Source organism: Haliotis rubra, unplaced genomic scaffold (assembly GCF_003918875.1).
Source record: "Haliotis rubra isolate DU_JTF1 unplaced genomic scaffold, ASM391887v1 Scf410, whole genome shotgun sequence".
In the NCBI taxonomy this organism is placed as follows: Eukaryota; Metazoa; Mollusca; class Gastropoda; order Lepetellida; family Haliotidae; genus Haliotis; species Haliotis rubra.
In genome coordinates this window covers 548,759-566,606 of record NW_025767092.1, presented here as the reverse complement: position 1 = coordinate 566,606, position 17,848 = coordinate 548,759, and the positions used below count along the sequence as shown (strand labels likewise).

At 40.2% G+C, this 17,848-nt stretch overlaps 1 protein-coding gene across 1 annotated transcript in view; it reads left to right on the top strand.

The window, feature by feature from the left end:
* The window catches only part of LOC124288063 (non-symbiotic hemoglobin 1-like), a 61,803-nt gene that overhangs the window by 35,420 nt on the left and 8,535 nt on the right, over nucleotides 1–17,848 (top strand). Inside the window, exon 2 of the mRNA XM_046724632.1 lies at nucleotides 13,090–13,315. Within this exon, the coding sequence (XP_046580588.1) occupies nucleotides 13,090–13,315 (226 nt within the window). The remainder of the gene's footprint in view (nucleotides 1–13,089; nucleotides 13,316–17,848) is intronic.

The window sequence follows — 17,848 nt, the reverse complement described above, 5'->3', positions numbered from 1 at the left end:
GAGGGTTTTGAGATCCATTGTTCAACTGATCAATGCCACTGATTTCGTATTGTTCGCAGCGTTTTTGTGAAAATCTGTGACATTATTATTGCACACATTTTTTGAGAATATATTTATTACTTCAGCATGAATTTGCGTTTTTGTGTAGCGGATGTAGTTACAGTGGAAAGACCGTTTTTTCACATTTGCATTTCTTAAAGGCAAAAGCACCAATAGTGTATGTGAAGCACGTATAAACATTCTGGATGTGAAACATGGGTAAACACTTGTCACTTTCAGGTCACAAGAGCGATGGCGTGATTCATGTAACATGAGTTGGGCGGTTGGATTGGACTCTGTGGCTAATATCACTGTCCGAATCCAATCCCTATCCCAAACACATCTTTGGTAAAAGGGTTATGGTGATTGAGTATATTTTACTAAGTGACTCTGAACTCTACCGCTTAATGTTTAAGGAAAGTTCACATAAGATTACAAACAATTTGGGGCAGTTATACATTCCTGCTTGTTTGTAACGAAATGTCAATACGATGTTGACTTCAGGTGTTATGCAATGTGTGTCAGTTTCAACTTTGTCGTTTGAAGTCAGTGCCGTGACAGTCATAATATAAAACTAATAATGACACCGAACAATACCATCATTAAGGTCCTATTTCACAAAGACAAACTCATGGCGCAAACAAATTGGGAAATAATTCGGACGATTATCATTTAAAGATGTCTGAGGGAGTCTTTCTATCTATAAGTCAATAGAGGCAGTCCTTCAGATACCATCTGCCAAGGTTCATGTGTGTGTGGCTACCGTCACGCTAAGTTGATCATAGGCTTGAGTTTCGATCGTTCTTATTGAAACCTTTCGCTTGTTTCCTTATCAAAATTATCTGGGCAATTATCGAAACGGGCATAAACTACTACTCTGAGGTCGTGATCGTCCCTTGCGTGCAAAAACAACCAACTAAAGGTCTTCAGCTAGGGATCGTGTTAAAGGAGATGGCATATTTGACATTGATGTACACCGAGAGGTTAGTGTCCTCTTCTCGTTAGATGGAATTACTGAGCCGGTTTCCTATTCCTACTAGGTTGTACTGTTGTTATATTTGGACAATGGTTTACTTTTCCTGTTTTAAGTGAGTGAGTGAGTTTAGTTTTACGCCGCTTTTAGCAATATTCCAGCAATATCACGGCGGGGGACACCAGACATGGGCTTCACACATTGTGCCAATGTGGGAATCGAACCCCGGTCTTCTGCGTGACGAGTTTTCCTGTTGTATGTTCATCTAGGTGACATGAAGCGTTTAGCTAGCTGTTCCAACTTTGTGGCATGTAGAGATTAGCATCGTATTCCTACTAAAAGTCATCGTCACGGATCTGTGCTCCTGTGGTTAGGGTGTCATGGAATATGAACTCAGTGGAAAACATGGTAAAACGCCATAGGCTTATGTGTAACTAAAGCCAGGAGATCTGAGGGTGACCATGAAGATCTGGGTTAGTCTCCAGCAACCCATGCTTGTCGTAAGAGCGACTGACGAGGTCGGGTGGTCTGGCTCGCTGACTTAGTTGATACACGTCATCGTATCCCAGTTGCGTAGATATATGCTCATGCTGTCAGTCACTGGATTGTCGCGTCCAGACTCGATTCTTCACAGACCGCTGCCATATAGCTTAAATATTGCTGAGTGCATCATAAAGCAATAAACAAACAAACAGAAGATCTAAGGGATCAAAAGCCCAATTAACACTGACGAGGATCTCTGCCAAACAAGCTGATTAGATAAACAACGGTATAACCGCTACTACAAAAGAGAGCTAAAACCATTCTTTGAGTAAGAAAATCGACAACATGCATGGACAGCCAATTATATCAGTTATGACCATTTATCACCTGGGAGTTAATTAGCTCAGCATTGTATAGTATCCTCGGCCTGGTTGGGAAGAAATAATCACCGAGACCAAGGTTTTTGTTTGAACGGCATTCTAGAAGTTGGGGAGTCAATAACGAAGCATACAGCATTATGAATAACAACTTGTTTATTGCATAGGGCGACATTTCGCTGTAGATTCTTACACCGCTATCAAGGGAAAAGTGCAAGAATCTGTAATAGCTGAAACGCCATATATGCAATAAACAAGAAGTTGTTTTCCATAAAGTTGTATGCTTCATTATTGACCAACCTGTCTGCCTAAAATATATCCGTTGGCCAATGGAGGTGTACATATAAGTCTAGTCTTGGAGAATGAAACTGCTTGGAAATCCTAGAACACAGGTAGGTACTTGACCAAAAGAATAGCTTGACTTATAACATTATATAAGTTATATACCTAAACAAGGCAATCACTGGACAATTGGGTACCACTGATTACTAGATGTAAGGAGTGTGAGGAATATCACACCCGGCAATACGTATAACTAAGTAACACCATAAATAAGTCTGTACAAGATTAAAATCGTTCCTTAAATTGTTACTAGAGCATTTCGACTTGACCACAGGGTAGCAGTGCACCCCGTAAGCGATGCTTAGGCCATGGTTGTGCATGAAGGCGCCAAGGGTATAATATATGGAGCAATGGCTGTGCTTGAATGTGCCAAGGTTATGGGACAAGCAGGGACGTTGCAGAAAACCGAATCACGTTAGCCGAGCTGTGCCAATGCTTAGGCCATGGTTGTGCTTGAAGGCGCCAAGGGTATAATATATGGAGCAATGGCTGTGCTTGAATGTGCCCAGGTTATGGGACAAGCAGGGACGTTGCAGAAAACCGAATCACGTTAGCTGAGTTGTGCCAATGCTTAGGCGATGGTTGTGGTTGAATGGGTCAAGGTTATGGGACAAGCAGAGACGTTGTAGACAACAAAACGCGTTAGTCGAGCTGTGCCAATGCTTAGGCCATGGTTGCCCTTGAATGCGCAAGAGCAACCAATGCTTAGCCCTATGGTTGTGGTTGAATGCGCCAAAATTATTGGACATGCAGGGACATTGTAGAAAGCGAAGCGCGTTATCCGAACTGTGCGATGCTTAGACCATGGTTGTCCTTGCATACCTTGAAGGTTATAACCTACGGAGAAATGGCGGTGCTTGAATGCGCCATGGTTATTGGACAAGAAGAAAGCAAATCGCGTATATATAACTTCATATTTCTGGTTGGTGCCATACGGTTATTAGTTTCGTTTTTATGCTAGACGACCTAAAGTTATCAGTTTGTATACCTCCTCGGTTGATAATGGGTTTAGTTCACTACTTCTACTACTGTAAAAACAACTCGTATAAAGAGTTTAGGTTTAATTTACTATTCCTACCAAGTATATAAGGATTATAGTTTCCTGTTCTTGCTTGGTGGTATTCGTGGACAAGTTAACTGTTCCAAGTTGATGACATACGGAAGTTTCGTGGACAAGTTAACTGTTCCGAGTTGATGACATACGGAAGTTAATTTCCTATTTCTACGGGATGTCTTATTGGACCTTAATTGTCTCTTCGTACTGGATGGAGTGCGGGTTTTAGTCTACTGTTTCTTCCCATGAGGTGGTTACTTTCCTATTGTGTTACTGTCAGGGGGTTAGTTTCCAAATCACTTCGGGTTTGGTTAGAGTCATATTCTTGGTATTCGGGGCTAATTACATATTCCAATACATGTAATTTGAAATTAGTGTTCTATTCCGCCTGGGCGGAAACAGGGATGAGCCATTTAATATTGTAGAACCTGAAGATAATCATTCAGCAGCATGTCTTACCACACCTGCTTAACTGACTGACTGACTGACTGACTGAGTTTGGTTTTACGCCGCTTTTAGCAATATTCCAGCAACATCACGGCGGGGGACGCCAGAAATGGGCTTAACACATTGTACCCATGTGGGGATTCGAACCCGGGTCTTCGGCGTGACGAGCCAACACTTTAACCATTAGGCTACCCCACCGCCCCTCACCTGCTTAACAATTACATTGGGAGGTAGGGTAGCCTAGTGGTTAAAGCGTTTTCTCGTCACGCCGAACACCGGTTCGATTTCTCACATGGGTGCAATGTGTGAAGCCCATTTAAGGTGTCCCTCGCCGTGATCTTGATGGAATATTGCAAAGGTCAAAAGCGGCGTAAAATTGTACTCACTTACTCATATACATTGACAGTGAGGTGAACCATTCATCATATAAAGTCATGCGAGAAAACACGATCACCACATCTTGGAAGAGCAATGTCATACAAGCCGAGTACTGAAAGGGTCCATGGCGCCAGCGATAATTCTTGACGTCATCACAATATTTTTCCTGCAAGCCATCGATCAACCCAAGAGAACCCACTGTATTCTCCGGTTACTAATTATGACAAAGTTCCAACTTCCTATTTGGAAGCAGGAACCTAACGACAAGGGGATATATTCTTTAAGCTTGTGTCTGGTGAGTTGCGTAACGTGATACATTTTCCTATTTAGGGCGAAACATCAGTAGGATACAAATATGAAATCAATGACAGTTGCAGGTATTGTTACTGATACATGTAGGATAGTGACACAAAGTGATTATGGATATTGATAAAAATATGCCATGTGATAGTTAGACGCCCACGCAGTATAGAGTCTTGTCATTAGGTGTAATAATGAGGTGAATCAACAGATGGAGAAATGATAGTGTTGTGGTGAGGGAGTTCTCAAGTGGCAGCTTCCATACCATCCACGTGGGTCAAGATTAGAGCACCCGGGCGATAAAGCCAATCCTTCTCATGCCATTACGTAGATTATATGCCATGAAGTCTACACTAGAGAATTAGAATCGATCTTAGGGCTTAAATTCGGGACAACTGGTCAATTAAAATCACTTGAACCAAAATGTTAGGAGCCGCTTCATTAAGAAGTAGACAAAATTAACCATCCCCAGGCTCGTTGTTAGACGGTTGCTCCCGAATCACGTGAATCGCATGAGATCGTTGCAGTGTTATAGCTCTGGTTGACAGCTTAGATTATTGCTTCCGGCAGCCATTTCTAAAATGTCACGATAAGGGCTAGCCAAAGACGAGCCCTGGTAATTTTAGGAGAGTAGAACGACTTTGGTGAAATTAACGATATCGGTTTCTTTTTTTCCAATAGTCATTAAGCTGGAATATGTAGGGAATGAGAGCTCACACCTAAAGAATCTTCGCTACGTACATCTCCACAGGCGCCATCATCAATGCTGGATCTGGCGGAACTCTTGGATAGATATTATCCAATACCATTCACAGAGGTTAAAATTATACGACAAAGATAATGTATTCTACGTAGTGATACTGATACTAAAGGGTCATGTACATTCAAGACGGAGGGAACCGGTTCAATAAAACCAATTAAGTCAAAATGCAGACTTAATATGAAACTACGGTAGTGTAAGTCTGTGCAATGTAGCAACGTTCTGTCCAGTGAATGCCCACACTCGAGCGTAATGACAATCGGAGGTCCCTACCACGCATGTATACAGTGAGGACCTCCTTATCAGAGGCATTGTCTGCCTGATGACATTGCCATCCCTCAAGGCCCCACCTTTATACACGTGGCTTAGGGAATTCCTAGCTCGTGAATAGTGTGATGATTGATGGCCAAGAAAGTGTAAGCTCCTTTCAAGGCCAGTTATAATGACCCAGTCACCCTGTGTCCTTCCCAATTGCCTTCTTTGTTGCTGTGCTACCATGGATGTGATGGCCATGAAAAGAGGAATACCATGGTCCGAAATAATTTTACCCTCGCCGTCGCGAAAGAGTTCTTCAATTGCAGGATACATTGGCAGCATGTCGATGAATAGACGTCAATTACCTCTGCACAATATTCGAGGTAATTGATTTAGACCAAGACCTTTACTTAACACTCCCCCCTTAATTATATATTCATCCTGCAATGGGTCCAGTGAGATATTGTTTCAGATTGTTGATAACTGGCATTAACTGATATTATGCTGCTTGTGAGAAATGGGAAAGTTATGTCCATAAGCTATGGAGACTGAGAATCAATCGAACGGTTTGTGCATGACATTTTTGTGATATGATGACCATGATGTGACTCCATTTTCGTCATACTATTGTCATGTTATGTATATATACCAGGAGAGGTAACAATGTATAACCAGTGGAGTTAACAATATAGAACCAGTGGAGTTAACAATATATAACAGGAGTTAACAATATATAACAGGAGAGTAACAATATATAACCAGGAGAGTTAACAATATATAACCAGTGGAGTTAACAATATATAACCAGGAGTTAACAATATATAACAGGAGAGTAACAATATATATCCAGGGGAGTAAACAATATATAACCAGGAGAGTTAACAATATATAACCAGGGGAGTTAACAGTTTACAACCAAGACAGTTAATATTTAACTACATGAGTTAACTGTTTATAACCAGCAGAGTTAACAGTTTTTGACAAGGAGAGTTGACGTTTTATTACCATGAGAGTTACCAATATATAACGAGGAGAGTTAACAACATATAACAGGAGAGTTAACAATATATAACCAGGAGAGTTAACAATATATAACCAGGGGAGTTAATAATATATAATCAGGAGAGTCAACAATATATAACCAGGAGAGTTAACAATATATAACCAGGTGAGTTAACAATATATAACCAGGGGTTAACAATATATAACCAGGAGTCAACAAAATATAACAGGGGGAGTTAATATATAACCATGAGAGTTAACAATATATAACCAGGAGAGTCAACAATATATAACCAGTGGAGTTAACAATATATATCAGGAGTTAACAATATATAACAGGAGAGTAACAATATATATCCAGGGGAGTTAACAATATATAACCAGGGAGTTAACACTATATAACCAGGAGAGTTAACAGTTTACAACCAAGACAGTTAATATTTAACTACATGAGTTAACTGTTAATAACCAGCAGAGTTAACAGTTTTTGACAAGGAGAGTTGACGTTTTATTACCATGAGAGTTACCAATATATAACGAGGAGAGTTAACAACATATAACATGAGAGTTAACAATATATAATCAGGAGAGTTAATAATATATAACCAGGAGAGTCAACAAAATATAACCAGGAGAGTTAATATATTACCAGGAGAGTTAACAATATATAACCAGGGGAGTTAACAATGTATAACCAGGGGAGTTAACAATATATAACCAGGAGAGTTAACAGTTTACAACCAAGACAGTTAATATTTATCTACATGAGTTAACTGTTTATAACCAGCAGAGTTAACAGTTTTGACAAGGAGAGTTGATTTATAACAATATATAACGAGGAGAGTAAACCATATATAACAGGAGAGTTAACAATATATAACAGGAGAGTTAACAATATATAACCAGGAGAGTTAACAATATATAACCAGGAGTTAACAATATATAACCAGGAGAGTTAACAATATATAACCAGGAGAGTTAACAATATATAACCAGGTGAGTTAACAATATATAACCAGGGAGTTAACAATATATAACCAGGAGTCAACAAATATATAACAGGGAGTTAATATATAACCATGAGAGTTAACAATATATAACCAGGAGAGTCAACAATATATAACCAGTGGAGTTAACAATATATATCAGGAGTTAACAATATATAACAGGAGAGTAACAATATATATCCAGGGGAGTTAACAATATATAACCAGGGAGTTAACACTATATAACCAGGAGAGTTAACAGTTTACAACCAAGACAGTTAATATTTAACTACATGAGTTAACTGTTAATAACCAGCAGAGTTAACAGTTTTTGACAAGGAGAGTTGACGTTTTATTACCATGAGAGTTACCAATATATAACGAGGAGAGTTAACAACATATAACATGAGAGTTAACAATATATAATCAGGAGAGTTAATAATATAAGGAGAGTCAACAAAATATAACCAGGAGAGTTAATATATTACCAGGAGAGTTAACAATATATAACCAGGGGAGTTAACAATGTATAACCAGGGGAGTTAACAATATATAACCAGGAGAGTTAACAGTTTACAACCAAGACAGTTAATATTTAACATAGATAACTGTTTAAGCAGAGTTTTTTGAAAAGGAAGTTGACGTTTTATTACCATGAGAGAATACATAACCAGTAGAGTTAACAGTCAATAACCGGAAAGTTAACAATATATAACCAGAAGAGTAAACAGTTTATAACCAGGAGAGTTAACTTTAGGAACACGTGGGGTGAAATAGCTTTGAACGTCACAGTATGTGCTTTGGTCTGTTTGGACGAATGACGGCTGTAGCGCAAGATACATATACGGCACTTAACATAGATACCCCACTCGTCACTCTATACTAACCAAAACCCCCTGGTCCTTGGGTTATCCCCTTGAGTTCCATACCTGGTAGCAATAAGTACGATCTTTAAAAGTGTTTTGGTATTACTCTGCCTTGGATCGAACCATCAGCCTTCTCGATCTCCAGACAGACACTCTATCCATTAGGCCACGACCTGTGATCTCTACATGAGGTGAAATATAAATGATAGATCTATACCGTCAGGTGAAACAGGATATTATTTAATGGCCCAATATGTGCATATGACTGCAGGTGACTGCAACAGGGCAGCTGTTACCATCCAACGTTTTAGAGAGTGCTGCCAACTGTTACGAGGATCCTGATATGGCACTTCTCGGAAATATGCAATGTTTGCTTTCAGTTTTATCATTAAGCAAATATCCGGACAAATTTATTCCCGTTAGCGGAAATTGAAACGTAGAAATCGATGAAATATGTTTAATATCACATCAGTCATATGTGTCCCAGTATGCTCGTGTAACGAAGTAACAACAACACTAATTAAACCTCAAATTGTAAAATGATGCTTTAAGAGAAAGGACAGAGTTTATGTATGTTGATAAATGAGTTTGTGTGTGAGTGAGTGGGTGAGTTCGGTTTAACGTTGTTGTTAACAAAATCCCAACCATATCAAGGCGAGGGACACTGCAAAAAGACTTCATAGTAGCAGGCATCGAACTAGGGAATTCGACATGACAAGCAAACGCCTAAACCACTTGGCTACCACGTCATACTTCCAGTGGTTATATCTCCATTACACAATGTATATTTGACAAAAAGGTTTGGATCCTGCAATATTTGTAATTCCGAACTGTACAAAGAACCACTGTCTCCGTTGCAAAACCATAAATATTCATTCCCAACCTTTTTGAGCATATGTCTGTTTTTTTATTGTCTATTATTCAGCATTGAAGGTTATATCCTGGAGATTATGCTGCTGGTTGACCACTTTCTTGTGTCGATGTACGTCATATTATCAGTGAGTGGGTTTAGTTTTAGACTGCTTTTAGCAATATATCAGCAATATCACTGCGGCGGACACCAGAAATCTGCTTCACACATTTTACTATGTGGGGAATCGAACCCAGGTCTTCGGCGTGATGAGCGAGCGCTTTGACTACTATGCTATCGCACCGTCCCACGTCTTATTATCAGTGGCTTTAGCTGCGTTGTTGTTATACATGCAGGTACCATTGTTCTTTTGCTCATTCATCTCAACTGCTAAAACTATTCAAATTCTCCGCTAATAATGATATCGCGAGATACAATAATTTGAAATTTGAACACCGAAGCAGCGATTGTGGACACAACAAATTAATCACCTGTCAAATGAGATGAGACAAGAAACTGTACTTCAGTGTTTCGAGATTTGAAATATAATGCAGTTAGATAACAAAAACAATAAAATGGTGAACTGTCAACGATCTGACAAACCCTGATTTCATTACTTTCCAACTGTTTGACTGTGTCACCTAAAGCAATTCCCAGCTTTAATATACTGCTTGATGGGGTGGTTGATTGAACATTCATATGAGAATTAGGTAAAAGTCTGGTTTTTTTCAAATACGCGTTTCTTTTTTCTTAACGAAGAATCTTAAACCATATTTCAGGTGCAAACCTTAATTGTCTGCCAATCATTTCTAATAAAATTGACATAACTGAGAACTTAAAGTACTGTTACCGGCTGTGCTTGCATCAGTGCTGCTTTATTAAAGCACATTGGCTCTCTCTGCGTCATCTGTCATCGATAAGAGACACACCCCATTCCGTCCCCAACCCCATGTATAATTGAACATTTTATAAAGAACTCATCTACTCTCGACATATTTTTTGAACATTAACGTTCTTCAATTATCATCATTTTACGTCTTGCTGCGTTCTATCAGAAACGTTCTTAATACTCTATGGCTATGAACTAACGCTACGATGGTATCCAATATATACACCGATTATATGCAGAAACAACATTTCTTTCTCATCTCTCCAAATCAAAACAAATGCATTTGCGAAACAAGATTACAAATTCATTCGAGAAGAATCAGAAAATTATTCGAAACCGCAAAATGAAGTTAGGCATGGGGTCTGTTAAACATGGCTATGAGATATCGGATCGGTCTTTGAAGCAGTTCTTTAGTTCTTAAAGGTTGCACAACTTTCCGTACATTTCAGATGTTAAAACCCGTGAAGCTACGGGTTAGAATTGGTCTTTAGTAACCAAAGCTTGTCGTAAGAGGCGAATAACGAGATCAGGTGGTCAGGCTCGCTGCCTTGGTTGACACATGTCATCGATTCCCAGTTGCGTAGATCGATGCTCATGATGTTGATCACTGGATTGTCTGGACCAGACTCGATTATTTACAGACCGCTGCCATATAGCTGAAATATTGCTGAGTGTGGCGTTAAACAACAAATCGACCAACTAAGATAGTCTGATTGGGTCAAACATTTCATACTAGGTAGCTAGATGTGAGATAACAACTTGTTGTGACAGAGTACATACGCTGGATGATCTGAAAGTTGCATTTGCGGGGTCACAACAGAGTAATTTATTCAAGATTATTCACAGCCGGCGCCATACCATGCATGCCTCTATAGACAGTTCTACAGATAGACACTATTCATCCTCGTGATGGAATCAGGATAGATACTCAACCGCATACACTAGTCATTGTGGCTGTAGGATAACAAGCAGAGTAGGGAATAACGTCATTGAATATATACATGGGGAAGGTCCATTCAGCGTTTGAAGCATATTGTTTATCTATGATCGTGTTTCTCTTACTATGAGTCACCAATGCTTCGGTAGCATAAATTGACAATTAAGGTTCGTGGACGTCCGTTGTGGGTTCCACGTATAAGGTTTATTATTGCATTAACTATTCTTAAGATTCTAAATGGGATTTTGCAACGTGTCCTAACATACGCAGTACTTTTTATGCACCCGTTGTGTGTTCCTTTTATAAGTTTAATATTGCATTAACTATTGTTAATACTCTCAATCGGGTTTTAGGACGTGTTCTAACATATGCATTACTTTTTATACATTTACTGACATTGCGTGAGGTTGGAATTTGTCAGCAGCTTGTTGGTCTTGCAGGCCGTGGTAATTATAAACGTTGGAAGGAGTCGTCTTAAACCACGGGGTTTCGTATTTGAAAGCAAATAATGCGGTCTTTTATGTGTTGTTCTTTTCAAGAAAATGAACCCCATAGTACCTATAAATGTTTAACTGCCAATTGTTCGGACGCATAGAAAGTCTTCATATCCGCTTTCAGACCACCGTGTTGATGATCCAGACGGCAATTAGTTTGTGCATCGTCCGTTCGTTACATTTCTTTAGATGGTAACAAAAACACATGGTAGGATAATAGGTGTTTATATACAGTCACTTCATCACAATATGTGGGTACGTTATATGTGTAGCATCCTAAACACGGTAGCTCACCTGACCGGTTCCGTGGATAAAACATCATGAAGAGCGCCTCATTTTAACACAGTGGAAGGACTTTACAATACGTCACATTACAATACATTAAAAGATGGCAGTTGTTATTAATACCTTGTCTGGCGCCCGGCGCTTAAGACCGGCTGGACCTTGAAAACTCATATTGCAAGCACTATTCCACCGACATTTATCCGACTTAGTGCAAGCACGCACACACACAAACACACGCACACACATGCAATCACAATCACGCACTCACAAAAACACACACATATAATCACGCACACACACACACACACACTGATCTCACGATTTTCTGCATTTACACTTTAATGAATAGGATGCGCTGGGAACGTAAATGTTACGTTGCCTACCAATAGTAGCAACATGTCAAACATTGTATGTGCCATTAATAGCTTCAGTATTGTTGCCATGACAACTAAATTGAATTCCGAATCGTAACAGATAGTGGTAGTAACATCTGTGCAATGTTTCAATTTCATTCAGGATAGTTCCGGAATCAAAACGAATGCTCTCTATTTGCTATATCATGAAAGACAAATGACAGGTGATTTAATCCACGTCAAAAACAAATGATTCAGTGTAAGAACAATTGATCTCATATCAGGACGAACGACTCAATACCAGAACAAACGTTCTTGTTCCACAGTAATTGTTATTATTTCACTGCTATGGATCGAATGACACCGGAGAAGGTCTGTGTGTGCTGAAGCGAGAATCTTCATGTCTTCCTGAAGACAATCGAAACTACATTTGAACGACGTTATCGTGGAGGACATGACGATCAAATTATGCAACGATGGCGTTTTAATCACTTCAAATAACCTAACCCAAAGAACAGGTTACGTTTCTTCAATGTGTCAGTGCACAAAAGCAGAGGAAAACGGTGACCTAACTCAAACCACTTGTTATGACAGACTTATAAAATGGCATTCTATTATATTACCATCATCATGGTACATAAAACCGTCAATGATTTTCACAGCAAAACGAATACAACGGAAGAACTTTGTCACGGCCATTTAGCAACTGTGTACCAGATTTATCAGCTATTTTCACAAAAGGTACTGAGTGGAACGGACGATGCACAACTCTATTTGAACAATATTTCACTTATATCACTGCGCGTCAGCTTAATGTGGATGGAAAGCCCGAAGTGATACAAAGCGAATAGCGTCGCCATGGCCATATGTGCCCCTATCAAATATCAGCCACAAATCACCTCACCCATCAACAGTGACCAAACATCACACAACATTTGACTACAATTTAAAGGGTTAAGAAAATACGTTGACTTATTTTTGATACTTTTGTTAACGTTTTGAATTTATTCTATGCACAGGCTTTTCGAGACACACCCTGACGTCCAAGAGGTGTTCATGCCTTTCAAGGGGAAATCAAAAGAAGACCTCAGCCACAGCGCCCAGCTGAAGGCCCATGCTCTCCGTGTGATGGGGACCGTCGAGAAGTGCCTAGCCAGGATCAATGAGCCTAAAAAGATGGAAGAACTCCTGCATGACCTTGGCGCCAAACACGTCCTGTATAATGCTAGGGTTGATTATATAGATGTGAGTATAACTGTTGTTGATATATATTTAGGTATGACCCGTGATGATCCGGGTTAGAATTGGTCTTCACCAACCGATGCATGTCGTAAGAGGCAACTAACGGGATCGGGTGGCCAGGCTCGCTGAGGTGGTTGACACATGTCATCGTATCCCAGTTGCGTAGGACGATGCTCACTGAATGGATTGTCTGGTCCAGACTCGATAATTTACGGACCGCCGCCATTTAGCAGGAGTATTGCTGAACGTGACGTTAAATAACAAACAAACAAACAAACAACAATAATTGGATATGAGCTACGATATTTAGGAAGTGTGCACGGAGGAGTTTAGACCATACGTGTTTCTTATGTGAAATAAATCAGTACGCAGCGAACGAAAACCTCTGAGATACCTTGAGGGTGCAAGGGATGTTTTCTTATAGTATGCTTTTGGAAAGAAATTGGTGGTCGCCTGAATTATATGGAATATCAAGGGTAAAACATTGGGTGATGATTATGGTATATGTGACTTACTGTTAATTGCACTTGATGGATTTGGTACTTGTGCTAATGCATACTTTTGCCGGTTTAATATGGCTGGCACAATGGGCCGGACTGCTTGACACTATCTGCTCATTTTGGCCCATACTTCCGGTGGTAGCAGGGTCGGTGCTAGCCTAATGGTTAAGGCGTCCGTTCGTCACGCTGAAGACCCGTGTTCGATTCCCCAAATTGGTACAATGTGTGAAGCCCATTTCTGGTGTGCCCCGCCGTGATATTGCTGGAATATTGCTAAAAGCGGCCTAAAATCATACTAAATCTATCAATCCGGTGTTAGCACTTGGCCTTCGCAGTCACTCTTCTTGCAGAGCTTCAAAGGTTGGTACACATTCCGTGCACCGGGCCCACACGACTTCCAGTCTCTGTCCACCTGGTGTTCATTGTTGCTGAGATCAGGACTGTCAGCTGGACAGTGGAGCACGTGCATGTTCCGATGACCGGACGTTCTATTGACGCTGACGTCGCGTATAGGCTATGTCACACGACTGTCCTGATAGCCTTATCCCCATAATGAATCCCTTTGAGTCGATTACGATGACGGATGAGATCTGTCCTGTACTTGGGCGTGATGCTATCCCACGCAATGGCTCAGCCATCTCAATATTGGTCGCTCCGTCTTATGATACACTACCTGTAGCACTCGTGACACTGGAGCAGAAAGTATTAGACCACAAATGCACATGTGCTCATTACAGCTGACATAACATAATGACTGTTCCCTTAGTGACAGTTTCCTCGTAAGTGAACGAACACATAAGCACAGACTGAACTGAGTGAGTGAGTGGGTGAGTATGACTTTACGCCGTTTTTAGCCAAATTGTACCCATGTGGGGAATGGAACCCGGGTCTTCATGAGCCTACTCAACCGCCCCCACCCATCAACAGAGAGAGTTAATGTCATATCCTTTTGTCTCCATGTATCTAATGTCAGCAGGTTCGACACACGTGTTTACATGCAAATGGTAGGCAAACATTTATAGGTTGGTAAGCCGTCATGTTCATCGATGATTTAGAAACTTTGATCGCATTAGTAAATGTAGCTCAAGTCAGATGAGAACCATTAATTGTTACATAAACATTAACATCATTTATTAAGTGCATTGTCACGCACGTTCTTCGTTCATTTCTTTTTTAGCGACAGATGCTGCCATCACTGTCTGTACCAGCACATGTCCAATATTCTTCACTATGACATTAGGCAATATTTAGTGAGAGAATGCAAACAGAAAAGAAAGAGGGATAGAGAGGGCGTGTCTGTTTAAAAATAGGCCTGGTTTCAGTGCAACATGAGACGTTACAACCATTGAGGATTTAAGGCGTGGTGGTATTTGTCTTTATTCATTGACAATAACTAGAACTGGATTGTTAGGTATCAAAGTCTTAAGTAAATATATTAAATGGATTGGTTTTATGAGCTACGACCCGCGGCATCGGAATACGTTCACACACCATCAACCAACTGCAAGTCACCGAACCAGACCACCCCATTAAGTCGCCTCTTACGACCCCTATATGTTCCTGCTAATGGCCAAGTTGAACCGCAATCCCTAAAGGTTTCCAATATAGTCGTCTTTCACGACCAGCAATGGATGCTGGGGACACATTCCACCCATGTGATCATGGTGAACGAATGACAAAGCAGTTAAACATACAACAGTTCCCTTCCTAGTAGATGTGAAATGGAAGATTACTACAGTAAAACGGCGTTGTGTCGAAGTTGACGGTACCTTTGTAAATACTTTGACTTATCCAAGTCCACACGCACAGGCATATGTTCACATGAGTTCATGCAAACCTTTTGAATAGACATAACATGCAAATATACTCCATATGAAAGTCGTCATTCCCCGTCGCGGTGTGTGGTCCTGTGCATTGAGCTCAGGTCACATATCAGTTCACGTTAAACAACGATTGGTGACCTTGTTCGGCAGCTTGACTCCTGACAGTTTCTAGGACTTCGGTCCTGCCCCACAACGAAGCACTTGTGATACGTGTGGTCTCACCTTAGGCAAGTGACTTTGTTCAACATTGCCTCTGTTCACCCAGCAGTCTTTGAGCATGCACTTGGTGTATGAAATTTAGTGCTATAGAAGTACACATTATTATCATAATTATTAATGATGGGACATCGATCCATTTCTAAGTTGTTATTCATACAGAACATATCTCATTTATTTCATCGCAAACCAACTTGACCTTGGTAAACAGGAAATCAAGATCATTAAGCGTCATGCAGCAAAACCATTCTCCTGAAAAACACTACCTACAATATCGACTACAGGTTCATTAGACACATCTGAAAATAGCAAATTACATCTACAGACAGATACATATTAGATCAAACAATGATAAAAATAGTATAGACTATTCGAGTAAAGAATCACTGATGTTCTAAGACGGATGGACCTAGATGTTCGCGAAAAGGTGAGCATACCCCAACCTTCAGAGCCCGTCACAAACACATGCAAAAACGTTCACCTGTCCCTTGATTGCTAGATTCTCCCGATGGTGATTTTTGCTTTGTTCGTTGGTAAGACTATATTTGTGACTACATCCGCGTTACTTCTTACCATATTAATCTCTTCCTGGGCAGTTTCACTCCTGGCATTCTCAAACGTTATGGCCGTAAAGCCTATGGACACCACCAACTTCAGTTTAAATGCCAAACTCTTATTAGTCTGAAATGATTTAAAGATTGCCCCGATATAAGCCTCGGGTTGGCATTTGATATCGAAGTGACAGAGGACTTGGTGTCAAGGTTGGAGTGGTAAGAATACTCTGACATAGTGTTCATCTCTGGGTTGATATTCCCAAATGATGCTCGCACCTGCAGCTACCGGAGAGTACTCGATTCTAAGCCTCAACAGCATTTCATCGCATCCCCGTGGAATGGCCAAAGGCGCTGGCGTTCAAAGTTAATTAGCGACAATTGTGTTTACTTCCCTTTCCAAAGATAAAACATCGCTCTTAGGGATTGTTTAAATAATATCCGAATCACAAGCTTTTATTCCCGTATTTTTGATAACATTTATTAACGTATCTTTGCATTTCCAAAGAGTTATTTGAAAAGCAAATGTCCTAAATTGATTACGTGCACGCTAGGAACAAAGACCCATGGCATATAAAGCAATCAGCGTGATGTAATATCCATAAAGAAATACCACAGGTCTGCCGATATGCTTTCTGATGGCGAGTGATTGAGACAATAAGCTATATCGTCGACAGTAATTTTCTCAATGGCTCTACATGGGAAGTGGGCAAAATGTCTCTCCCTTGAGGCTGGACTTTATGCCTGGAAACAGACATTATTATCTGAGTTCCGTTAAATGAAGATTAATAGCTCCGGGAAGACTTCGGGATAACGACTCAACCCTTTTAGAGACAAGCCATCTATTCGCTATTAACAAACAGCCTTATTACGCGCAAGGTCCACTCACCATAGTTCACATCAGGTTGAGACTGGCACCTTGAATTCCTCTAATAGGAACGGCTCTAACGGTAATTATGAAGATGGTTCGGAAGCCATCATGTACAATTTCATGTATTTGTAGCCGACGTCAATTCCTATTCAATGTTTTGCCATTGAATTATTCCATTTCCTAATGTATCTTCACTCCTGTGGTTATTAATGTCCACGGAAAGTGGAAAGGTATTTAGACGAAGCCAGGGCAAAGAAGTGAAAAGAAATGGAGGACAAAGACGTTTCGTATACTGACGGGTGGTCTCTGTTATCAGGACTTTACGATGATTTTCTTTGAATTATCTTTCATATAATTACATTTGCTTTGCCATGAAATGTTTTGAATGCTCAATCATAATATATTGGTACATCCGAACGTTGGTTCATTTTGGTTTTATACGACAAGCAAACAAAGCCATGTTTCAAACCAGTCGTAAGGGCTACGGTATTGTTATTACATTATTTCCAATTGAAGCGAACCCTGATCGTTACGGCTGTCCCAGTTCAGATTTTTCGTCTAAAGTTTACTGAGTA